The following is a 24175-nucleotide window of genomic DNA, read 5'->3' as shown; positions in this document are numbered from 1 at the left end:
GAGCTTACAGTCTAAGAAGGGAGGAAGATGGACATTAAACAATAAATTAAAATATTTGAACTGTAACCATGATGTTTCAGGGCAGCCTGAGAGGGTATGATGAAGGATTTGACATAATTAAAGGGATCAGGAAAGGCCTCTCTGAAAAAGTAATATTTAAGCAAAGGCTTTAAGGAGCTGGCCCATTGATGAGTGGAGACTGGAGTGTTCCACGCAGAGGAACAGCATGTGAGAAGGCCCTGGAAGAAAGGTGCTTGAGGGAGTTTCAGGAACTTGAAGCCCACCGTAGGAGACAAGGGAAAGCCTGGGAAAGCCAGGTCACTCCTGTGGATGGTAGTAAAGGTGTTCCTGTGTCCTCTTAGGAGTAGGAAGCCTTGGCAGACTTTAAATAGAAGAACTTTAAAAGCTTCCCTTTGGCTCCTGTGTACAAGTAGAAACAAGATGACAAGAAGCTCACGAACTTCTCTGGATATCCCACTAAACTGTAAGCTTCTTGAGTGCAGAAGTTATCTTATTAGTGAACTGAGTAAATGAATTACTCAGGATTTCAACTTAGGTTTTCAAAAAAGGCTCTACTCAGTTCTTTTGGTTTGCACAAGGATGCGAAAGAAAGAATCCCTGTGCTTTCTGTCTGACTTCGTGGCAGCCCAGATTGAATAGGGGACTACATCTGCAGAAGAAGAAAAAAGGCTCTACTCAAGTATTAATTATCCTCCCCACACATACAATCTTCAAAGACCACCTCTCCATCCATACCCAAGACTTAACTGGATTTCCCTCCTTTTGCTTCCAATCCATCTGAGGTCAATTGTATTTTCAGAAAAGGCCATAATAATATCCAACATCCAGCATGTTCTTACCATCTAACTTTGACACTCTTCCCACTGGGAAGTGAGGGCTAGTTCCCTCCCCTTGGATTTGAGACAAGGTCATAAAAGATGATTCAGCTTCATCCTGGTTTTTTGGGGAATACTTGCGCTTGAAACCCAGCCACCATGCTATGAGGAAGCCCATCCTGCCCTGTGTAGAGGCTCACATGGAAAAGAACCATTAGCCAGCATCAACTTGCCAGCCACGTGAATGAGCCATTCTGAAAGTGACCCCTCCAGCTGCCAGCAATCCACCTAGTTGGCCCCTTTAGGAGTGGAAGTGAGCTGTCCGCACTGAACCCTCCCAAATTACAGATTCATTAGCAAAATGGTGGTGGTTGTTTTAAAATATTAAGTCTTGAAATGGTTTTGTTACACAAGGATATGTAACTGGAACAGCATCCCACGTTTACTATGCAGGGAGGTGGTACAACTCAGTAGTTAAGTCGGTGGCCTGTGACTGTCTTGGTTCAAAGCCCACCTCTGCTACTTACTAGTTGTATGACCTTTGGCAAGTTACTTAACCTCTCTGTGCTTCAATTTCCTTCTTTTTTCAGTGTAAATAAAAACAGTACTGCCCTAGTCATATAGCTCCCTGGGTTAGAGCATTGTCCAGAAGTGCAGAGGTTGCTGGTTTGATCCCTGGTCAGGGCACATAGAGAATAGATTGATGTTCCTGTCTCTCCCTCTCTCGCTAAAATAAATAAATTAAAAATAAATAAATAAAACTAAAACAGTACATAGGCTTGACTGGTGGTGGAGTAGTGGATAGAGCATCGACCTGGGACGCTGAGGTCCCAGGTTTGAAACCCTGAGGTTGCCGGCTCGACTGTGGGATTATAGACATGACCCCATGGTCGCTGGGATCAACTTGAGGAAGGGGTCACTGGCTCAGCTGGAGGCCCCCACCCCGACCCCATCAAGGTACGTATGAGAAGCAGTCAATGAACAACTAATGTGCTGCAACTATGAGCTGATGCTTCTCATCTCTTGCCTTTCCTCTCTCCCTTCCCCCCTCCCTCTCTCTCTTGCAAAAACAAACAAAACAGAAAACTACTTAAGTTTGTCGTGAGGAGTAAGTGATAGTGCAGGTAAATGCAGCTCTACCGGTAATAGAGATCAGTTTTTATGATTGTCTCAGACAAGCCTCTGATCGATCATTCAACCATCCCTCTCATGTGATTCTTGCTTTTTTTGTCTTTATAGTACTTCTGGTATGTATGTACATATACAAATATGTAGCTGTTAGTACTATCTGAAAGATCTTGTCACTTGTTTATTGTTTATGCCGCCAGAACATGTGTCCCAATGAAGTAGGAGCCTTGCCTCTCCCTCTCACTGCAGTAGCCCAGTACATGGAGCAGTGCTTGGGCACGAAGTACTTACTAACTTGTTTGTTAATGAATGGATGAACACGTTCACACTCCTTGTAGTTCCCACCCAGTATCCATTCCCTCCTTCCAAGCAGTGAACCTTGCTTTTGTTGTGGATGTCAATATAAAATACCGTCACAGATCCCACTGCTGCCAAGGGTTGTTGTACAGTGTATCTCCTATCAGAGATATAATCAAATGTCTGCTAAAGATGTCTGAAAAATTTATTTTGATATAGGCATTACCTTTATTCCTTCTTTTTCTCCACCCTGCCCACAATATAGGCTAGAACAGCCAAAAAGACCATAAACGAGAACAAAAACAGGAGCAGCCTGTGACATGAATGATCTAGTGGAGTCACTATACTACAAACATTCTATGAGGAAAAATGAACCCCAGTCAGCCTTCTGTTACTTGCAGCCAAATACATTCTCAACTGATATACTATGATGGAGTAATATCTACCTGTCTAGGCTGTTTATTAAGGGCAAGGGAATATTTCATCTTCCTTAGTATTCTATAGAAGGAGTAGAAGAATTTATCAGCACAAATGTTACTCTTCAGATCTCTTCAGTGCTCTTCAAATAATGAAAGTGGACAAGTAGCAAGGAATACTACATTATCTGAATCTATTTGGCTCCTGATACATACATTTATTTATTTATTTATTTAGTGAGAGAGGGACAGACAGGAAGGGAGAGATGAGAAGCATCAACTTGTTGTGGCATTTTAGTTGTTCATTGATTGCTTTCTTATGTGTGCCTTGACTGAGGGGCTCCAACTGAGCCAGTGACCCCTTGGCTAAAGCCAGTGACTTTGGGCTAAAGCCGGTGAGCATGGGGTCATGTCTAGGATCCCACACTCAAGCTGGTAAGCCTCTGCTCAGGCCGGCGACCTTGGGGTTTTGAACCTGGGTCCTCTGCATCCCAGGCTGACACTCTATCCACTGTGCTCTATCGCCTGGTCAGGTGAGTTCAGACATTTTAAATAGTAGGGATTACATGTACCATTCATTCCTGAAACAAACGTATTTATTGTACTCTTGGCCAGGCACAAATGGCTGTTGGGGACACAGAGATGAGTAAGTCAGATGATTGAAGCTGGATGCCCAAGTTCCCACTAAACATTAAGTTCCCAAAGGGCAGGAGCTGTGCTCGTCCCAGTAGACTCAATTCTAGCAGTCTCTCTACCGTCTTGTCCCTCATCTCAGCCTTCTTTAACTCGGACCCCACTTTAGTGCTCTCATTTCACTTATTTATATGCCAGCTTATTTTTAGTGTTTCTCATGTGCCCAGAATACCCAGTACTTGGGACTGCATACCTATTTGTATTTTGAATACTTAATCTTTGACTTCCAAGATCATTCAGGTTTCAAATTGTCTGCTTTCTCTACAACTAAATCTCCATGTGCTCCTTCTGGTCCACGATCAGGTGGCTGTTCTCCCAATGTGAAACATCTGTATGGTTTACCTAAACTCAGCTGTGGGAACTGGGCGCGTTAACTTATCCTCATCATGACTGGGTGTTGTGGTTGTAAGCCCAAATAACGTATCTCCTCAATCAGCTCCAAGTTACATCCTAATCAGAATTTGAGACACTAGTAATAAGTGTTTCAGACTAGTCATAAACTTTGCCCCAAGGGTTAAAGCTTTAGGAATTGCTGCTATGGGAACACAGGTGTAATAGCTTGAGATAGACCATTGAGTCAAGTACCAGGAATTCTAGGACACTGTATTGTCACTGTTTATGTTTTACTTTTTGAGGGTCTTGAAATTATTAGAGTGTGTGTTTGTACTGTTCACGGCCAGGAGGTTGGGCCAGATTGAGAGACTGATGGAAATTAAGCACCCAGTATTTAGAAACCATTTCCACAGGTCTAGGTTAAGAATCCACCTGTGATTTACCATAATTTGGTCCTTTATGAAGTACTGTTTTCATTTACCTCTCATGTGTGTGTGCTATCCCATTGAGTGGGCAAGCTTCCTGCAAGGAACATTTTTAAAAATCCTTTCTATTATTCCCAGTGATGTGTGCACACAGGGACCAAGGTTTGTGGGAAATATTTGCCAATTGAGTCCTCTGAAGCTGCTATGATCTATTGAGGACAGGCAGCTTTCAATATTCTGCCACCCAACCTCTCTCCAGAACAAAAGAGATTATCACAAGAAGACTTGGACCCTACACTCATGTTCTCTTTACTTTCTAGGTTTTAGACCAAGGCATTATTTACATATTCTTCATGCAAATATCCAGTATTGGGTATTTAGAGCACAAGGTCTATATATAGTGCCTAGTAGAAAGCTATATAACCCCCTACCCAAAAAAATCAGCAAATATTAATCAACAAATGTACTCTATTATTTTAAAATCTGTGGTCTTTATTCCTGCCCCAGCTCCTGCTTCACCCCATGGACACCCACTCCTGCAATCCAATCCTCTACTCATCCCATGAATTTTATTTCTCAAACTACATTTCTTTTCTGGCATGTGCTTGTGGAAAAAGTTTAAAAACTAATGATAACAGAATAGTGACTTTGTAGTTTCCCTTTTTTTCAGATCCTTCCCTCCTACCTATAAATGTTAATGTGGGCACCTTTAATCCTAACCTTTTTAGAAGTTAACAAGTGTCTTGCCTCCTCGGCCCCTCTCATTGATTCTGTAGGCAATTACAGCCACCTAGTGGTCATATGGGGAATTGACAGATTGCCCCCCAAAAATCTGGTAAGAGGAAGAACCTCTGTAGAGTTGTTTTTGGTCTTGGATCTATGAGGAGTAAGGAAAGAGAAGCCTGTGGATAGAGATTACAGCACAGGATCCAGGCAGCTTATTTCTTGGTCCCACCTTACCTCCCAGGACAGAGCATCCTGTCTACTAGTTATAGACAGATGCATTGACTTAATGTTTGAGTTCATTCAGTCAAAACTTACTGAGCAGCAACTGTATGCTCAACACGGGGAATCTAACAGGGAACAAGATGGACACAATTCTGCCCTTATAAGCTTAGAGTCTAGCAGCCAGCCAGCCAATTAGATCCATAATTTTAACAAGGAGGTGATAATTTTAACGTAGAAGTGAAGATAGTTGGAAAAAAGGATTGCAGAGATATGTAGGAGTTAGATTTTCCCTGCATGTGTGAGGAGAGGGATGTGTTTCTGGCAGCAGGTACTGAAGTAAGAGAATCTAGAAGAGGGACAGATCCCATAGGCACAGGCCCTGCAGATGGCACAGGCCCACAGCAACAGCATAGCTTTGGTTCTCAAATAGTTTAGGGTTTGACTGGATGAACAAGATACAAATGAAATAACTGCAGAGTTGTTAAACAGCAAAACGATCAGATAACTCACGAACTCTTGCATTACATGGGACTGAAGGGAAGCCCGCAATCTCACAGTGGATTCAAATACAGCTGAAGCCAATACAGATGTATCCACCTTTGTCCATGCCTTTCATAGTCAGCCCCTCAAAAAACTCCAGTGCAGCCCATCCAGAGTCTCACAGGCGCCCCCCCTCTGCTCTGGCCCCATGTCAGGAAGATACACTGTCCCGTCCCTGCTGCTTCTTTGCTGCTACTATCAGGAAATTCATTCTCATTCTCCTTCCCTGCTTAGGTCAAGTGGGACCAAATCCAGTTGTTCTCTTTTGGTCACCAGGAGCTTTGGCTTACTTAGCTCCTCTCTTTACATTACCTCTCTTAAACACCCTTTTATAGAATCGACCTTTTATAGAATCTAGCAAAGTCAACCCTCTCTTCCTCATGTCTCTAAGAGAGGCACAGGCCCATCATGAATATACTGTGTCATTTGCCTCCCTTCAGCTCCACCATCCAAAGTGTCCTACTTTGAAGGCCCTTTCCCAACTCTTATTTTTCCTGGAATCAGTATATACCCACCTCTTTGCCTTGAAAAAGTCAGAAGAAAAATTTTATTATGGGATTAACCAGGAAGTAGCCTCAGTAGCTGTTGCTCAGTTGACACTTAGCCTCACTGCCTCCTCTCTGTCCCTGCAGAACTTGGCTAGCTCCCTTCCAAAGACAATAACTGCAGAAAAAAACAGCTGACTACACATTAGGCCTACACAAGTTCCCATTGTGTAATGAGCCTAAGACATTGAAATATTCCCTTTACAGTGAAAAGAATGTGGACTTTGGAATTGGGCAGACTAATTTTGGTTACTAACTAGTATGCCTTTGTGCTATTAAATCCTGCTAAACTTCAAAAGACTTTATCTGTAAAGTACAGATAATGGGTAGTTATATTAAACACAGTGTCTAAAGCACATAATATAATATCTAAGCTGAATTACCTGGTAGCCATTCACTTCCTTTCTTCCCCTTGGGTTTCAGCTGCCAAATACTCTTCAGAAGGGAAATGAACCAATTTGGTATGGCCAGTGATAGACACTTCCTACTCCTGTCTCTGTAAACACCGTCTTCCTGCCGCCAGCCCATTTCCATCATTGCCAAAAAAAGTCGTTCCATCCTTCATCCTCATGTAGGACCTTTTTCTTATTATCAAAAACCTCTGCCTGGGCTCTTTCTGACTATCCCCTTCTACATCTCCCTAGTCCAATATACTTTGTCTTCTTGTATCACTTTTAAATATTCATTAACTTCTATCATTCTTCCTAACTTTCTCAGAGTAAATTATAGTGGGCCTGGGGAATAGGACCTTTACACTTCAGAGGGACATGGCCAGTTCCTGGAGTAGAATCGAGGCCTAGGTCCAGGTATCCCCCCCATCTCTTTTCCTATAGGGCACAGAAACAGCCAAATTCAAAATGTGTCATGAGTCTACATAACATATATCTCCTTTCCTATAGCTCTGTGAGGTCATCATTGAAGTAGAGCAATATTGCAGGTGTATGCAATGCACCATCCATACTGAGAGAGTCAAATTCTTCCTCCTCATCCAGGATCCCATTCTCTTCCAGGTTATATTCCATGTTCAGGTTCTTCCCTTCGTATTTCCATGTGTAGCTGGCAGCATGTGCATTATAGGGGAGATAGCGGTGTAGGATTTCCCACATTGATTCCAGGGCCCCCACCTGGAGAACATGAAAGCACCCCACTCCCAGAACTCTGGGTGGAGCATATATACATACATATATACATAACACACACATTCCAAGCAAAGGCCAGAAGCCCAGAAGATGACAGAGCTGGGATCAGAGTGCCTCCCTTGACAGACAGCTTCAGGCACTCCACAGTCCCAGAAATGGAGTTGGAGCTCCAGCATGTAATGAATGGCCCTAAAGTCCTACCTGTCTTTATGACAGCCACTTCTAATATAGATGGCCTTAAAGGGTCAAAGTCACTGCCCCACAATAGAGTTCACTACTATAAGAGTCCAGTTGCAATTGCTGTTCAAAATACAGCATGTAAGAGCTTCCAATGACTACCAGCACTAAAATGGTGTGTGAACTGCTGCGCTGAGTCTCTTGTACCCTGTCACATAGCCACTTCTAATTCCCAACTCTGGGGACTTAGGTGGTGTGCTTTCCTCGCTTCCCCTAAAAGGGGAGAGACTACAGCTCCCACCGGTTTTGGAAAGCTGTCGCCCTGAAGATCTGCTTGGGAGATTTGCTGGGATTCCCAGTTCCCTCTAACTAACTAACCTGCCTCCAGGCACCAGTTCTCACCTCCAGTGTGTGCTCCTGCGACGTGAGCGTGTTAATGATACGGATGGTTCGGGTCTTGGCGGACAACCGCCCCACTTCATAACGCGACCCCTGCCACCAGGGCTTCCCGAAATCATTGGCCCAGTCGGAACGTGGTAGCTGAGGTGGGACGTGCAGAAAGCGGCCCCTGGGGGTGCGATATTTCTGGCAACCGGTCAGCGGGTCTATGTGCTTGCGGATCTTTAAAGCAGGGGTGGGGGTGGGAGCAGTCACTATCTCGGGCTCTGGCTAGCCCCTGGTTTTTCTCCCCGTCCCCCCTCCAGTCCCCCTTCCCCCAACACCAGGCATAACTCACGTCTCTGGTCTTTGGATCAAACCAGTGGCTGATGTCCTGGCCCGCAACTTCCACGATGGGTTTCAGCAGCAGATCTCCTGGGAAGGAGCAGCCGCCGTCAATGCTAGCTATCCAAGGACCAGGCACTCCCAAACACACACGCCGAAGCTGACCCAAAGGGTGGCCCTTACCTTTATACTGTTGTGTCAACGGCGTTAGGTCGTATACATATCCCAGGTAAGACACCCAGAGATCTTCCGGCCGGTTGTGTTCGGCCACCTCAACCGGTGTGAAATACCGACGCCGGAAATACGTGAAGTCTGGCCCGGCCACTAGGCCCCGGCGCTGCATGTCTCCTTTAAGTGGTTTCCTCACCCCTCAGCACGCGCTCGGAATTACGTCCTCCCTAGTCCCGGAGCTAAGACGAGTGCGTTTATCCGCTGACATGGAAACCATTGTCCTTTTCCAGCCACCGTCTATGGAGATCGAAGAGTGGCGTTGGCTCTTGGGAAACGTAGTCTGATTCCCACTATAAAGTAACCGAGTTACGTCCTCAGGAGTTCCGGAGTGAAAGCGAACGCGCTGTTCTAAACTCAGAATGACCTGGGCTGCGGGGCATATTTAGGACATACTTACAAGGCAAAAAGCAAGGGGGACTTGTGAGACTATGAAAAAATATATTCTTGCTAAGTTCCAGGGTTCTTAAAGAATATTAAAAAAACTTAAAAACTAGGGGAGGTACAATTTCTCGCGATATCTTAATATATCCGGTGTAATAGGCCTCAGTGAGCCACATCGCTGGAGAAGAAGATCGCGAGATCTTTGCAGTTGTCGAGGAGACTAGGAGGCGAGGCGATCTCGTGAAAGAAAAGCTGCCGGGAGAGCTCGCGAGATCTCAGACCACCAAACCCGAAAGGTTCTTAAGCAGTTGAAGGGCTTGGAAGAAGCCCCAGAACTAATGGCCGGAGCTGGGGCGACCAAGCTGCTACGAGAGGAGAATGGCTGTTGCAGCCGGCGTCAAAGCAGCTCCAGCGCTGGGGTTAGCGCGGGCTCGGGTTTCTAGATTGAGGGGCAGTCGGGGAGCAAGATGGGGGGCTGGAGGGGGAACTGCAGCTCCCGACAGCCTCTGGGATCGTGTGAGCGCCCCGCGGGCTGTCGGGAGCTGTGGTTCCGTGGGCGGGCTGCACTCGGGGCGGCGCAGTCTGAGCGCGTGTCCTGCCCCGCGCAGGACTCAGACCGGGAGCGCGAGGACTCGTCGGCTGCGCGCGCCCGGCAGCAGCTGGAGGCGTTACTCAACAAGACTATGCGCATTCGCATGACAGATGGACGGACACTGGTCGGCTGCTTTCTTTGCACCGATCGCGACTGCAATGTTATCCTGGGCTCGGCGCAGGAGTTCCTCAAGCCTTCGGGTCAGTGCCCGGGGAACGCACCGTCTGGGAGTGCGGTGGAGCCTCACTCAAGGCATTGCCCCTCAGTGCCCGGTTGCACCCCTTATTTTCTGGGGCTAGAAGCCGTGTGGCTCCTAAGGGGCGGGACCAACGCTGGCGTGCGTCCCTGATGTTCTGACCCTTCTTTTCCAGATTCCTTCTCCGCTGGGGAACCCCGTGTATTGGGGCTGGCCATGGTACCGGGACACCACATCGTTTCTATTGAGGTGCAAAGAGAGAGCCTGGCGGGGCCTCCCTATCTCTAACCACGATCATGCACGCCTTCAGACTTCATTAAACCTGTAACCGAAGTGGCCTGTGTGTGTAGCTGGGATGCACACTCCACCCCTAGAGGGGAGGTTTATCTGAAGTCAGGAGCATTATCAGCCCTCCTTCCACAACCTGGACGTCCAAGAGTGCAAAGGTCCCCTCAGGTTCGCGGGTGGGGATGGACGAAAGGCTGAGCTTCGGACCAACAGGCCCCAGGGTGGACCCCTCCATCTTCCCTTCCACACTGCTGCTCCAGATCCGTGGCGGGAGGGGGTGTCATCCTGCTCCGGAAGGCCCATTGTTTCCCTCCCCGGCCTGGCAACACCGAGTTCCTCTGAGCTGGGGTCAGAGAACGGGCTCGGGTCCCCAAGGGGAGCAGGGCAGGCGACAAAGGCCAGGCTCCCTTCACTCTGTTGATGGGGAGGTGACTTTGGGGTCATGGACAGAGCTCGGGTCTGGCCAGGAAGAACAGGCTAATGCGATAAGGGAAGGCCAAGAGGCTGAAGGATGCTCCTGTCTGTACACTTGAGTCACACACCCCCTCCCATGTCGTTTCCTGCTTCTGGGCACAGAGCAGGAGTGATAGTATTTGTACCGTCCCGCTGTTCACAGGAGCACGTTCAGTTTATTAATTCTTTATTGTGTGCTCACTCCTTCCCCTCCAACCTCACCCACCAGCCCGTAAATACTAGAGGAGCTGCACCGGAAAAGGAGGGCACCGGTAAGGTTCAGTTGTCCTATTAGCGGATGGGGGAGGGGTGTATGTGCAGGGTCCAGCCCAGATGTTCAGGATTCAGATACGGGTAGTGAAAAGAAAGGGTTTTCCGGGGTGTGGCGAGTTTTCACTAGCATTGGGTCCACAGGTGATGCCATCCACCAGGGGATGCTTGGGCCGACTGAAAGGGAGGGCAGTCGTCGGAGTTGTTCTTGACAAGAGGGTCCTCAAACCCATACCTTTCCTGAGGTGGGGACGGCTGGGGACCCTGGTGAGGCCCGGATTTGCCGGGGCTGTGGGCCACGCCGGCGCCGGTAGAGAGCTCGGCTGTAGGGCACGAGGCAATCAGCGAGGTGGAGGCGCAGGCAGAGTCGGCGGTAGCTGGCCAGGGCAAGCACGAGCAGGGGCACGAGGAGCAGGAAACCGGTGACCAGCAGAGCCGTGAAGCCCGGGTCCCGTAGGTGCGCGGTGCAAGGGGGTGCCTGGGAGCGCAGAAACTGTAGAAGAGGCATCAGGCCCAAGCCGAACAGCCTGGCGGGGAGTTGTGGCCCACAGATCCCACCGCCACCATCACCACATTCACCCCCACTCACACGCACTGCCCGGGGCACCCGCTCACCTGGGAGTGGCAGAGGAAGCCAAAGCCTAGCATGGTGACAGCGGGTAGCAGGATGGTCCCCAGCACCAGCGCGAGCAAGAGAAGATTGAAGGCAGCCACCAGCAGATTCTGCGCGGTGACTAGTACAGCGCAGGCCCAGCAGTCCAGAGGATCCCGGGGTTCTGGGCCGCTGCTGGGAACCGGTCTCTGCGCCCCGAGGACGTCCGCCATGGCCTGCCTGTCTCCTGCCCGCCTGGGTCGCAGCCCTTATAGCCCTCTTTCCTGCCCCTCCCCCGGCCCATCCTCTCCCCACCCCACCCCCCTTATCCTGGAATGCGGCTGCGGGAGTAGGCACCCCCAGATGGAAGCGAGAGGCTCTGGACATTCCACAGGCGCCTCTGGGGAAGGGTGCACGCTGGCCGGGGTCTGCGCAATTTCCCCATCAATCACAGGCTTCGGCCCTCCTCCCAGTCCTCTCCCTATCACCAGCACACTATCAACAGGATTTTTTCTTTCTGGTTTTATTTTTAATATTAATATTCTCACACAAAAATCACCGAAAATAGGGGTAGATTGGGAAGACCCCTCTGCCCCTGGGGCAGAGAGACAGTGCAGTGCGAGGGGGCGGGACTGTAAACCCCCCACCCCTCCGCAGCCCCAGCATGGAGAAAAAAACCGACATGAAAATACCCCCCCCCCCGAGAAACTCTTCCCGGGGTATCCCTGCCCCAGGGAGGCCCTGGCCCTGGGCTTAAAAAGAAAACGGGGCGGGGGCGCGAGGGGAGGGTCCATTTTTTAAATTGGCCGGGGCTGGGAAGGGTGGGGTTCCTTTTCCTCATAGTTTTCTCTTTAAAACTTTTAAATTTTTTTATTTTATTTTATTTTTTTACAAAATACCATTTCAGTTCCCACTTCTTCCCCTACAGTACAGGAGTCGCTCACCCTCAGGCAGGGCTGGGGTCGGGTCGGGCGGGAGGTGGGGGGCGACAGGGACTGGTCCGAGAAAGTGCAGGACGTCCGGGAGGGGAGCGGGTTTGAGCACCATGAGAACCCGGCTGGAGCTGCGGGCAGGCGGAGACGGTGGTCGGGCCAGACCCGGACACACACTGGGGCACAGGGAGAGCCCGGCGGCGGGCGGCCCCAGGAAGGGCGGACGGGGATGACTTGGGGGATTCGGTAGGTCGGGTTTTCCCAAAAATGAATAAATAGCTGAGTGGGACTGTTATAAATTAAAAACAAACAAGAAAAAAAACCAAAATACAAATCATAACCAAGGGAATAAACAGAGACATGGACAGGGATCACAGCTAGCATTGGAAGTAAAAAAAGGAGGTTCTGGGGGAGGGGTAAAGCCCATAGAAAGAATCTCATTAAAAACCTCGGCTGCCGGAACATCTATGTACATACACGAGCCGCGTGCATCTGCGCCGGGCAGGCGGCTGGCAGGCGTGAGGGAACCCGTATGTGACCCCCGCCGCCGCCGGAGCCTGGTCCTTGTGTCTGTTGCTAGAAAGGCCAAAGTCGGTGAGGGGAGGCGCTGGTGGGCGAGGGGCTGCCAACCCCCTCCCCCGCCTCCCATTTTTTTTTTTTTCCTTTTTTCCTCATATTTGTTAAAAAAATCTTTTTTCTCAATAATAAATTAAGTGAAGGGGAGCTGCCAATGGGGTGGAAGGGCTGGGCCCGACCCCCTTCCCGGCCAGAGGCGGGACCTAGGTCCAGCCCAGGCGTGTGCTGGTGGCCCCGCGGCGCCCTGCAGACGGGCAGGCGGGCGGGGCATCCGGCCTCATCGAGACGTGCTGGCTGGGGCCTACAGGAGAGAAAGCGGGCGGGGGGCTCAGGGAAGGGGCGGGGGCGGATCGGCCCCGCCCACAGCCCTCCGCCCGCAGTCCCATTGGCCCGCCCACACCGCAGCGCCGGGCCGCACCAGCGTGAAGGCGTCGTAGGCCTGAGCCAGTTCCTCGGTGCGGTACTGCTCCAGCACCACCACGCCCTGGAGGCCCGCGCTGCGACGCCGGGCACAAGCCTCGCAGTGCACCAGATAAGTGTTGCGGCTGCCGTTCTCGCTCGTCACGAACAGGATATTGAACACCTCCACCTGGGAAAAGGAGAAGGAGCAGTCACCGGGAGGAGCGGCCCTGCGGGCTCCTTCCTCCCGCGAGAAAGAGGCAGGTGGGCTCACTCACGTCGCACTCGTTGCAGTAGTAGGCAGGCTCATCCTTGACCCGGCCCTGGTAGGCGATTTTCTTTCCTGCCCGCACCAGGCTCTCCCGTTGCACCTGGCAGTGCTTCATGGACTGCAGAAGGCAGAACCTGCGGGAAGGGGGGGGGGGGGGTACATTACATGGGGCGGTGGTGGCGGGGAGGAGAGCTGCCGGCAGACAGGGACAGGAGCTTCTCTACTGGTCCCCACTTCATACCTGGGTCACAACCCCCTGACCTGACCAGGGCTTCTGAAAGTTGAAATTTCATGTGGGTCTTTGTCTTTTGGGGCCACTGTTCAATAAAACTCCTCAGATCAGGAACCTTGTCACCTGCCCCAGCACTGTTAACACTGCAGGGCACATGGGTAAAGCATGGAGAGGAAAATGAAGGACAGGCTTGGCCTGACCAGGCTGTGGCGCAGTGGATAAGAGCCTTGGACTCGGAAGCAGAGGACCCAGGTTTGAAACCTGGAGGTCTCAGGCTTGAGCACAGGCTCACCAGCTGGAGTGCAAGGTCGCCGGCTTGAGCATGGAATCATAGACTCAATGACCCCATGGTTGCTGGCTTGAGCCCAAAGGTCCCTGGCTTGAAGCCCAAGGTCGCTGGCTCCAGCAAGGGGTTACTAGGTCTGCTGTAGCCCCACGGTCAAGGCACATATGAGAAAGCAATCAATGAACAACTAAGGTGTCACAATGAAAAACTAATGATTGATGCTTCTCATTCCTGTCTGTCCCTCTGTCTATCCCTGTTACAAAAAAAAAAAAATGGCCTTGCGTTCAGTAACCAGAAGAGGAAACCAGGTCTGGTGGAGACGGGCTCCCTCCCAAATAAGACCCTCACTTGATCATCTTGAACAAGTCAGGGTCGCTGATTTTGACAGTGCGAGCCACGTTCCAGGACACGTGAATCATGGGCACAATGGATTTGACGTTCTTCACCTCGTTCCACTCATACCGTTCCAGGGCCAGCTGGTACTGATAAGCTGTGGGCCAGAAGGAGTCACAGGATTCTCAAAACCCCAGCTACTTGGACCCAAGTCCTTTCCCTCACAGTTGGCTGCCCTCTAAGCCCCCCCCCCCCAAGGCTCCATCCTCTCACCACTAAGTGGCTCTGCACCCCACTCTCTCACCGGTGAGGGGCCCAACGTTCCAGGCGATATTGTTACACCAGCCGGTGGCCTGCACCCAGTGCACGGTCCCGGCGTTAATCCACACGAGGTCTCCAGGGCGCTGCACGAAGCGGTACACAGGTATATTGGAAGCATAGAGGTCATCCAGGATTGGCCACCAGGAACCTGTCAGGTAGTCCACACCATGCCTGCGGGGTGGCCACAGGGTCAGATGGAAACCTGGGGACTCAGGGGAAATAGGGGGTAGACCTAGGGGCGGAGGGGGGCGCACCGGTCGCAGAAACCGCTGATGGTCTCCCAGTAGTGCTCGTGCACTGCGAACCACTCGCAGTCGCCTGGGCCTATGTTGATGTTGACAGAGCAGAAATTGTTGTTCTCTTGGTGGCCTGAAGAGGGCGATAGAGAACGTCATGGCTGGCCTAGACAAGCCTGCGCTCCGCCAGTCCCGCCCGTTGGCTCTCATTGGCTAGCGAAACAGCGCCGACACCTGCCCCGCCCCCGGCACACTTTCCGCACCTGGCGTTCGGCTGCCAGGGACTTTCATGTACAGCTGCACCGTATTCATGCCCAGGATCGTGTGGCCCACGTGGCTCAGCATATTGCCCGTGGATGTTACCCGCATGAAGGCGGGCAGCTTCAGCAGCTCCTGCAGCTGTGGCTTCCACCTGCAGCAGCGAGGGGTCAACAGATGTGAGAGACTACCCCGGCTCTGCAGACCCACCAGCATTCCTGCTCCTGCCCCACTAACCGCTTGGCATCAGACAGGTCGATGTTCGTGCCAAACTTGATAATGTGATGGTTCTTCGGATCTGGTGCGCTGCTGCGGGGCGAGGAGCACACATTGATGGAGAAGCACGGGGAAGTAAAGAAATCATAGAAGGAAAGGGCATACTGTACATACCTAGGAGGGGTTCCTGTGGTGCTGTCTGGCTCCTCCGACTCCTCATCCTCGCTTTCCTTTTCCTCCTGCTTGGCCACAGCTGAGTCAGCCACCTCCCAGGAGTCCTCCCACGGCAGCCCCACTCCAAGTCCCCTGTCCCCTCACTCATGCCTCTCACCTGCAGGGACTCCTGGAAGGAGGAGGCCTGGTACTGCGCATACTTGGCAATGGTGGTGTGGGAGCGGGAGCTCTCACAGGGCCAGATCTGTCGAGTGCCCGTCAGGTCCCAGTTCTCGTCCGAGGGCTGCTGCACCTGCGTGCGCACCTCCACAGTGTGCTCACCACTCGCCTCCACCAGCGTCTTGGTGGAGAAGAGGCCCAAGTCTGCAAGGGAGTGCCGAGCAACATGTCAAGGCAGGAGAGGAGGTGGAGGGCAAAGACTCAACTCACTCTGTTCCTCCCCAAGCCTCTGACAGGCTGGATGTAGGCTTTACAGAGCTCAGCCCAGGAGGAAAGGGCAAGCCCAGAGCCCCACAGGAAGCTGGGAAGGCTGGCCATCCATCACCAACCCCATTTCTCCCACAATTACTCTGAGCTTCAGCCCCTCCACAGAGCCCTCCCTCAGGTGCGCACAACACCATGTGCGCACCGCACTTAGCACAGAGTAGCTGCTTACTAAACAGCAGATTCTTCAAGTTATCATTGGATGCAATGAAAGATTTAGTCAAGTGAAAGCCTAAGTGAGCTTTAAGTAATTCAGAGGAAAGAAAATTATATGGGTATAAAGAAAATAAGATTTTTATATTTCAATGTGGTCCTCTCTATTTTTATTTGTTTGCAATTCTGCACAAGAAAGGTTGAAAAAGAGAAGACCCAAGTAAAGGGTCTTCAGGAGTTCTCTACACCAGGGGTCAGGAAACTTTTCGGCTGAGAGAGCCATGAACGCCACATATTTTAAAATGTAATTCCGTGAGAGCCATACAATGACCCGTGTACCTTACACATTATCCAATAAAAATTTGGTGTTGTCCCGGAGAACAGCTGTGATTGGCTCCAGCCACCCGCAACCATGAACATGAGCGGTAGGAAATGGATTGTAATACATGAGAATGTTTTATATTTTTAACATTTTTTTATTAAAGATTTGTCTGTGAGCCAGGTGCAGTCATCAAAAGAGCCACATCTGGCTCACGAGCTATAGGTTCCCAACCCCTGCTCTACAATCTGAATTCTTCTCACCCTTAATCACCAAGAAAACCAGGTGACTCTGACCAGGCCCTGAGATACATCTCTTTCCCACTTGCCTACTGTTGGAGAGAGAGATGGGAGAAAAAGCCTGAAGCCAGCTGACCCATAACTCAGAGTACCCTTCAAATATGACCTACCTATGACTGAGAACTTGCTATAGCCACTGGGCTGGATCTTCAAGTGTGGGGGATCTCAGAGTCCCAAATCCTTACAGCGCCACCCCCCCCCTTTCTGCTTCACACACTCACTGAGCCGCAGGGAGCCCGCCAAGCCCCGGATCACGGTGATGGGATTCCGAGGGTCCGTACAGAACTGCAGCAGCACTGGAGAGAAGGCGTCCCGTTTGCTCTCCAGCTGAAGGACGACCAGAAGATGGCTAGATCAGAGCCCAATCCCAGGTCCAGAGCACCCCAACATCCCCCAACACTCAGAACCCTCTGGCAGGGGCACACATACATAGATGCTGGGTGTAGGCGGGTTCAGTTTTTCCCTGGGCAGCTTCTCCTCCGTGTTGATCTTCGGTTTCACAGACTGGGCAGGAGAAAGGTAGGACTCTCTAAACTTCCCCTTCACCTTGGCGTTCCTGTGGGAGGACAAGGAAATGAGGGCAGAAACAGGGTGGTGGGGGAAGGGAGCCTCCCACTGGGGAGGGCAGAAGCCTCGTTGGAGACAGCCCCTCACTCACTTGCTGGCACGCACGACGTCGGCAGCACAGTGGCTGATGGTGAGGTCCGCCATGCGCAGCCGCCGCTCCTCCACCTCTGAGGCAATGAAGGTCTCCTTGTCACCACTCTCTACTTTGATAAGCCGGATCTTCAGCTCCTTGGGGGGCCCTTCACTAAGTGACCGCAGCTTCAGCATGTCAGCCCGGCTGACCCCTGGTGGCCCTGTGGCTTCTTCCCGAGACTTCTTCCCAGGGACAGGGGCCGTGGCGGGTGTGGGCTGGGCAGAGGGCGCAGGTGCTGACGGAGGGGCAGGAGCTGTGGGTGGCTTAGCCTTCGAGGCCCCACCAATGTCGGGCCTGGCCTTCTCACGACCCTGGATCTCCTCGCTCTGCAAGTCCAGGTTCCCCAGCACCCGGCGGCTCTTTTCTTTGGGGGCCTTGGCCTTGGCCTTGGCCTTGGCCCTGCCCTCACGGGGCCGCCGACCCACCACGTCCTTACAGGCCCGCCTGTGCCGCCGATGCTCCTTCTGGTGTTCCTTCAGCCGCCGCTTACTGCTGCCCGGTGCTGCTACGGCCACTGCCCCGCCACTCTCCTCCTTGGCCTGAGGCAGCAGCCGCTCAATCCCGCTGTCCACTGGGTCCACAGGGTCCACCGGGTCCACCGGGCCTGCTGGGTCTGTGGCACTCCGGCCCACCCGCTCCACAAGAGTCTCACAAGCCCGACTGATCTCTTCTAGCACCTCAGACTCGGAGCGAGCAGGGGGTAAGGGCAGGGGCAGAGGCGGGGGCGGCAGGCTGGGGGCCGCGGGGCCTGGGGCTGGCTCTTCACCTGCCCTGTGCTCCCGGGCCCAGGGCCCACCTGAGGTAGAGAACTGAGATGACGAGGAAGCAGAGGGCGGAGGAAGGCCCTGGGCACTGGGGGCCACTGAGGTGGGCGGTGGGGCGGTAGCACCTGATGGGGGGCTGGGGGAATACTGAGTGGCGGGCGAGGGCCCAGGACGGGTAGAAACAGCTGCTCCTGTCCCCCGGTAACAGTATTTTTGTCCCTCCAACACGGAGGCCAAAGATTTGAGCAGGCTCGCTTGGCTGGCTGCTGGGGGTAGCGGGGGCTGCGGCGGCTGGGGCGGTGGAGGGAACTTGGCTAGTGGTGGCGGTGGTGGTAGGGCTGGTGGTGGCTTCTTCTCCTGTTCTTGGGTGACTGTGGCGGTGGTGGTGGTGCCGGTGGCAGCGGTGGTGGTGGTGGTGGTGGTGGTGGTGGTTGGGACAGCGTCAGTGGAGAATGGAGGCTGCAGAGATGCGAAGGGCTCCTTCAGGGGAGATGGGGGGGCTACACCTGCCTCCTGTTGTTGCTGCTCCTCCTCCTTGCGAATGGATTCATCCAGCATCTTCATGATGTTGGCCAGCCCATCAGGTAGGATCTTAAATTCAGCGGGCTCCTCAAACTGGTCCTCCAGTGGAGTAGGGGGGAAATCAAAGAGTCGTGTGCCTCGGGCAGGCAATTCCCCAACCGTCGGCGGCATGGGCTGGGGGGCTTTATTCAGGGGGCCTGGGGATGGCCCTGGCCCCACCTCGGGGGTCTTTGGGAAGGAGACCCTGGGCCGAGGGCTCTCCGGGTGCCTGAAGCTTCCTGAGGTATTTTGGTGGCAGGAGGAGGGAGGGGCTGGAGGCAGGGCAAGAGTGAGGGGTGCAAGAGGTGGGTCCTGGGGGCTCAGTGTTGGGCTGGGGGGCCGGGAAAGGGTGTCCATACTTCTGGCCAAATAGGGAGGTGGGGGGAAGGACACAGGCCCAGTAGGGCTGTTGCTGTGGCTGCCATTTTTGTTGTTGCTGCTGCTGCTGGTGGTTGGGGGAGTAGAAGGGGTGTGCGAATCCTGAGTGCCCACAGAAAAACGGGGGGCCAGAGGCCCCAAGAAGCCCTCACGGTGCGGGAAGGGTGGTGGAGGAGGGCGAGGGCGTCCCTCAGCCCCAAAGAAGAGATCCTCTAAGATCTCTCCATCTTCACGGGCTGACCGGCAGGCCGGGCCCTTCAGCCAGGCAGAGGGGTGTGGGGGGCGCAAGAGCCGGGGACAGAGAGGTGGAGGAGGTGAGGGGGGGCCAGGTGGCAGGGACAAGTGAGGAGTGGCAGTGGGAGCTGCCATGAAAGGTTTCCGACTGCTGTGTGTCGAGGGCCCCAGGCGACCTTGGTGAGAGGCGACTTCCAGCATGGGTGTTTGGTAATGGTCAGTGCTGGGCTGCAAGTGAAGGATGACGTCAGTCAGAGGCCTGCCAGAGCCACCTCCGACAAGATCCATCCATCGCCCCACTCCATCTTCCACCTGTGGTCATCACTTACAATGCCTGGGCTTGGCTCCATGCCCCGGAGACCAGTGTTGCTGCTGCTGCTGCTGCTGCTGCTGCTGCTGCTACTGCTGCTGGTGGTGGTGCCGGAGAGAATGGGGGGCCGGGAAGGTGTATAAGGCACGCAGGCGGTGGTTGCTGCTGGTGAAACGCTGGAGTCCATCCGCGACCTCTGAACTCTGCTCTCTCTAAGGTCACTTCCGGGGGGACGGGTGGCAGGCGGGCAGCCATGGCTCTCTGCTCCTGGGGGACGGGGGCCTGGGCCTGGGGGTGCAGCTGGGACCAGCCGGTGGCCAGGGGGTTGCGCAGTGTAGGCTGGAGCTGGGTATGGATATGGGTGAGGCAGCGAGTGCCGCTGTTCCTATGGGAGACAAGTGAGGACACTCAGTGAGAAATGGAGGACACCAGCATTTACAGGTAAGAAATGAGAATCAATGGACAGGTGCTCACCTGGCGCTCTGGGGGTGCTGAAGCCTTGCACTCAGGGCCCCAGGCATCTCCATGCAGGGTACTCCACAGCCCTGGCTTGGTCAGCTGAAATGGAGGGTTGGTGGCTAGGCCAGGCAGAGGTGGTGGTGGGGGTGGGGGTGGAGGTGGTGGTGGTGGGGGTGGTAATGGTGGTGGTGGCAGCGGCAGTCCTGGGGGAAGGCCAGTCTAGAAGAAAAGGGGAGGTAAGAATCCCATTCCTTATCCTAGTTCTCGCCTTCACTGCTTATTGCCCACTGACAGCCTACCTGCTCAGAGGTGCAGCCTCTTCTGCGCTTGCCTCCAGGGCTGAGGCCCTCCTCTCCTGGGGGGCCTGAGAGTACTGCAGGAGGCACAGGCTGCACCACTGGTGGTTCAGCAGCTCGCTTTACTGGGAGACCCCCCCGCTTGACCCCATAGTTCCGCTTGTGCTGAGAACAAAAAGAGAGAGGGAGAATGTCTCAGATGCATACTTGGCCCTGCCCTCCTTCCCACCCTATCCCGCCCTGGCCTCACCTCAAGGTGCAGCAAGTTCCATACTTGCTCCAGGGGGGGCAGGACCTTGGCTCGGTGTTGGCAGGAGCCAGCATGAAAGTTCCAGAGCTGGGCCTGGGGAGGTAAGGAAAGAAGACAGGGGATAGGAGAGAAGTAGGCATAGGTGAGGGCATTGAGCTGCAAGGCACAACCCTTGCCTCTTCTGTCCTACTCATCCCACCTGCTGTAATCGGCCGATGTGGGGCCCCAGCTCAGCCAAGCTTCCTCCATATCGAAGGGCGCTGTGGTAGCAGCGTATGGCCTCCTCATTGTCATGCTCTGACTCGTACAGCTGCCCAAGCTGCTCCCACAACCCTGGCTGGGCTGGCTCCCGGAGCAATGCCTGCACACAGCCATGCAAGGATTCCAGCTTTCCATGGAGGGGTCTTGGGGTCGGTGTCCTACAGAGCAGAAGAAGTGGGGGGGGGGGTGTCAGGGTGGAGGAACTCTTTCAAGGACCCAGCCTTACCTCCCATCCCCAGCACCTTTGAATCCTCACTCACCCTGGAACATAATATGGTTTGTTGGGGTGCCCAGAGCTACTGCCATGTGAAGGGGGTAGGGAAGCAGAGAGTGGGGGCTGACCAACGCTGGCAGAGCACCTGGAGAGAGAAGGGTCTATTATGTACATCAAGATGGAGCAGTCTTGTTCCTACCAAGGAAGGAGTGGGGGGGGGGAATAAGAGAAAGCAACTAAGGACTACACTGAGGCCCACAGAATGGCAGAAACCCAGAGAAATGGCAGACTGAGAGGCACAGGAGACGGGAAGACAAATTCCTGGAGACAGAGAGGTGGCCCAAGTTCTCACCTGCCTCCAGGCAGCCATGCGCTACGAGGAGGTGGATGGGGCGGGCAGGAACTCCAGGCCCCAGCACAGTTCAAGCCCCCAAGGGCAAAGGCTTCCCGTGCAACGCGGGCCCCTGGAGGGTCCACTGCTCGATGCATCCAGCCTGAGTCAGGGAAGAGATTATAGTCTTACTGGGGGCACAGCCTGATCTGCCTGTATACACACAGCCAACCCAACCCTAGTCTTTCCCTTACCAGGTCAGCAGTGGCCCCAGGAGCCCTGGAGATCGGGCACGGCCCCCTGCCCCAGCTCTCTGGGGCGATGGTCCCAACTCCAGCCGCTCTGACAGGAGAGCCCACTGCCCCCAGATGGCCGCCCGGGGCCTTTCACAGACAATTCTACAGAGAGGAGGAAGCAAAGCAGTGAGGTGCGCTGGCCAGAACACAGTCGGTGCTCAGGGGCTAGACTGGGCCGGCCTGGCTGCGACATCCACAGGTCTGTCACCTGCGTAGGGAGCCAGGCCGTGGCTTTCTATGAGGGTAGCCCCACCGGGCCTAAAGAGCTTCTAGAGGCCCTGGAGACTGGCTAGGAACTGGGACGAGTAGTAGGGAGCTGGACCGCCAGTCGGAAGCCGAAAGGCAACGCCGCAGCGGCATACCCGGCCTCCGTGGGAGAGTCCTCTAACAGCGTCAGCGAGCTCCAGGAATTCGGCCAATCACAGGACTTCCTCTCTGCCCAGAAAGCCAATCATCACCCGCGTCTCCGCCTCAGTAACAGCCTGCCCAGGACCAATAGGAGCGAGATTAGCCCGGCTGCGGAGGGAGGGGGGAGGAGGGGTGGTGGAGCCGGACAGACAGGCTCGGCCCCGGGTGACCCCGACGTGACCCGGCGGCTCCTACCGAGGGTCTCAATCTCCAAAACACTCGGGGCCAACGGCGCAAGCGGGGCCTGTACCCGCGTGGGTCACGGCGGCTAGTAGCACAACGCGCCAGCCTTGGGGGGGGGGGGGATGGCGCTCCCCGCAAGTCTCACGCGCCCACAGAGCCGGCGATGCTCCGGGCCAGTCCGCACCAGACACCCGCCCCCCGCCCCGCCACCGAAGACCGACGGACCGTAGACGGAGGCATAATGCAGACAAAGGCGTCGCTCGCCGTCCTCACTTCACCTAGCCCGGTGTCTGACCTCCTCATTCTGAATGCCCCTTGTAACTGATAGGTCAGCCACGGAGACTTCTACGGGACCCAAACCCGCCCGCGCCGCGGTCTCAGCACTCCATTCCCCACGCCTGACCCCATCCCAAACCACGGTCAAGCTCCCAGCCTCGCACCCAGTACCTCCAGACCTTCCACTTCTCCTGGCTAAGTCTTCAATGCCAACCGACTCCCCCAAAACCAAATCCCAACTTCTCCTGAGAAGTCGCGCACCACGGTCCCCAGTGGCCCCTCTCGCGTGGCTCCGGTATCCTCTATGCCCTTCCCCGCCGGGGCCACGCGGTTCCCCACGGCCCACGTGGCCCCCGCCCCCCAAGGGAGGGGGGATTTCGGGGGTTGCCCGTGACGTGGCTACTTGCGCAGCGGAAGCGGCGTGTGTAAGTGTACGGGGGGGGGGGGGGTCCTTTGGGAGGGAGGAGGGCGGGGCCCGACAGGCGGTGACATCACCCTGTCCCACTCACCACCCACTCCCTTAAAGAACCCAGAACCAGTTTCACTTCCTCCTTCAAGCCCCCCCCATCCCTTCCCGTCGGTGCTGGCTCGACCCACAAAGGGCACAGCGCTCCCCTTTCCTGAGCACCTTCCCTTTGGCCCCAGTTTGTCCTCTCTCCTCTCACACCCCAGAATCTCGGTCCCCGTGCCTCCGCCTCTCCTACCCGGCGTTCCCTCAGGTAGGGAGCCGGCTCCGTTCCCGGGATCGGTCCATTGAGAGTCTAGAGTACAAAGGGCTGTGAGAGGCGAGTGGCGAGTACAAAGCGGCGGGGGCGGGGCCAGCGCTCCAGCTGGAGCTCAAGCCGGGCAGGAAGCCGGGGGAGAAGGCGCATCGAGGGGCTGGGGGCGGCTGGAAAGTTCGCCTCTCTGAGAAAAGTCTGCGCTGTGGGGAAATTTCCACCCAGCCCACAAGGGCTAGCGGGTTTCTGGTGAAAACAGTCCTCCATCCGCAGAGCAAGATCTTCTGTTTGCGTGCAAGCGCTTGGACTCTACAGGTCCCGGCGTGCCACTCCCCGCCGAGCCCTGGCAAGCGCTTGGGCTCTGCGGACCCTCTACGCAGTTAACGCGTTTTAGCCAGAACTCGTTCCTCACCATACAGCTTTTCGGTCAGCTACCTAGCTCTGGGACAAGAACAGCGCTTCACTGCGGTCAACTATAGCCCTGGCCTGCTGCACCCCTTCCCCCCAAGTCCCAGGACCCGTGGTCCAGACATGGGAAACCGGGGACCCCGGGGTCCAGATATCAAAGGCACAAATTCCCGCTTGGGAAGTGGTGTCGACGGCGCTGCCAGTTACCAGGAAATGCAGCTTCCCCTTCTACGATGATGACACTTCCCCTCCACCACTTCCCCTTTCCCACGGGGAACTGACTCAGCTTTCCCTAAACTAGAGAGTACCGTCCCTCCAGCCCCTACCCACCTTTATCCACTCTGCCCCACCCCGACTGTAATAAAAAATACAGCAGCCCTCACTTGAGGACAAAAACTTCCTGTATACTCAACACACTCATTCTCGCCAACTACCG

General features: G+C 54.2%; 4 protein-coding genes and 1 pseudogene across 14 annotated transcripts in view; 2 read left to right on the top strand and 3 right to left on the bottom strand.

Annotated features, from left to right (window-relative positions):
* Positions 1–8961, bottom strand: part of CHD3 (chromodomain helicase DNA binding protein 3) — a 58526-nt gene extending 49565 nt beyond the window's left edge. For 4 of the 8 annotated variants that reach the window (XM_066364788.1, XM_066364789.1, XM_066364795.1 and 1 more), the window contains exons 1-2: positions 8214–8950; positions 7880–8098 (exon numbers count right to left, since the gene is read on the bottom strand). In XM_066364788.1, coding sequence (XP_066220885.1) covers positions 7880–8098; positions 8214–8543 — 549 coding nt within the window. In that variant the 5' untranslated portion in view covers positions 8544–8950. Of the gene's footprint in view, positions 1–4678; positions 7286–7879; positions 8099–8213 lie in introns of those variants that run through there. The other 4 variants (XM_066364785.1, XM_066364787.1, XM_066364786.1 and 1 more) reach the window with 2 other exon arrangements.
* On the top strand, positions 555–672 carry LOC136396055 (small nucleolar RNA SNORA31; annotated as a pseudogene).
* NAA38 (N-alpha-acetyltransferase 38, NatC auxiliary subunit) lies at positions 8311–9933 on the top strand. The gene is made up of 4 exons (XM_066364800.1): positions 8311–8429; positions 8972–9231; positions 9421–9604; positions 9776–9933. The coding sequence occupies exons 2-4, from the start codon at positions 9151–9153 to the stop codon at positions 9886–9888; spliced, it is 378 nt and encodes a 125-aa protein (XP_066220897.1). The 5' UTR covers positions 8311–8429; positions 8972–9150; the 3' UTR covers positions 9889–9933.
* A 578-nt stretch (positions 9934–10511) lies between these two features.
* Positions 10512–11439, bottom strand: TMEM88 (transmembrane protein 88). 2 transcript variants are annotated; one of them, XM_066366440.1, is made up of 2 exons: positions 11227–11439; positions 10512–10934 (listed from the first exon to the last, which is right to left on the bottom strand). In XM_066366440.1, the coding sequence occupies exons 1-2, from the start codon at positions 11434–11436 to the stop codon at positions 10686–10688; spliced, it is 459 nt and encodes a 152-aa protein (XP_066222537.1). In that variant the 5' UTR covers positions 11437–11439; the 3' UTR covers positions 10512–10685. The 2 variants fall into 2 exon arrangements, with proteins under 2 accessions (XP_066222537.1, XP_066222536.1); XM_066366439.1 differs by having other exon boundaries at positions 10683–11104.
* A 269-nt stretch (positions 11440–11708) lies between these two features.
* Positions 11709–21842, bottom strand: KDM6B (lysine demethylase 6B). 3 transcript variants are annotated; one of them, XM_066364797.1, is made up of 21 exons: positions 21704–21842; positions 21471–21612; positions 21165–21263; positions 20843–21062; positions 20644–20736; positions 20397–20558; positions 20113–20316; positions 19658–20023; positions 17350–19556; positions 17121–17247; positions 16913–17018; positions 15595–15800; positions 15438–15502; positions 15285–15356; positions 15053–15201; positions 14808–14922; positions 14537–14724; positions 14248–14389; positions 13389–13515; positions 13130–13300; positions 11709–13012 (listed from the first exon to the last, which is right to left on the bottom strand). In XM_066364797.1, exons 2-21 carry the CDS (start codon positions 21605–21607, stop codon positions 12989–12991), a joined length of 4980 nt encoding a protein of 1659 aa, XP_066220894.1. In that variant the 5' UTR covers positions 21608–21612; positions 21704–21842; the 3' UTR covers positions 11709–12988. The 3 variants fall into 3 exon arrangements, with proteins under 3 accessions (XP_066220894.1, XP_066220895.1, XP_066220896.1); XM_066364798.1 differs by having other exon boundaries at positions 15285–15353; XM_066364799.1 differs by having other exon boundaries at positions 20113–20196.
* Between the last annotated feature and the right edge of the window lie 2333 nt (positions 21843–24175).

Source organism: Saccopteryx leptura, chromosome 2 (genome assembly GCF_036850995.1).
Source record: "Saccopteryx leptura isolate mSacLep1 chromosome 2, mSacLep1_pri_phased_curated, whole genome shotgun sequence".
Lineage (NCBI taxonomy): Eukaryota > Metazoa > Chordata > Mammalia > Chiroptera > Emballonuridae > Saccopteryx > Saccopteryx leptura.
This window is presented reverse-complemented; position numbering and strand designations above follow the sequence as displayed.

Coding starts and splice junctions, on each gene's coding strand:
- NAA38 (XM_066364800.1), top strand. CDS start 9,151: ATGGCCGGAGCTGGGGCGACCAAGCTGCTACGAGAGGAGAATGGCTGT. Junction 9,232..9,420: donor AAAGCAGCTCCAGCGCTGGG/GTTAGCGCGGGC, acceptor TGCCCCGCGCAG/GACTCAGACCGGGAGCGCGA. Junction 9,605..9,775: donor GGAGTTCCTCAAGCCTTCGG/GTCAGTGCCCGG, acceptor CTTCTTTTCCAG/ATTCCTTCTCCGCTGGGGAA.
- TMEM88 (XM_066366439.1), bottom strand. CDS start 11,436: ATGGCGGACGTCCTCGGGGCGCAGAGACCGGTTCCCAGCAGCGGCCCA. Junction 11,105..11,226: donor GCTTCCTCTGCCACTCCCAG/GTGAGCGGGTGC, acceptor CCTCTTCTACAG/TTTCTGCGCTCCCAGGCACC.
- KDM6B (XM_066364797.1), bottom strand. CDS start 21,607: ATGCATCGAGCAGTGGACCCTCCAGGGGCCCGCGTTGCACGGGAAGCC. Junction 15,202..15,284: donor GACCTGTCTGATGCCAAGCG/GTTAGTGGGGCA, acceptor TCGCTGCTGCAG/GTGGAAGCCACAGCTGCAGG. Junction 14,390..14,536: donor GAACGTTGGGCCCCTCACCG/GTGAGAGAGTGG, acceptor TCTGGCCCACAG/CTTATCAGTACCAGCTGGCC.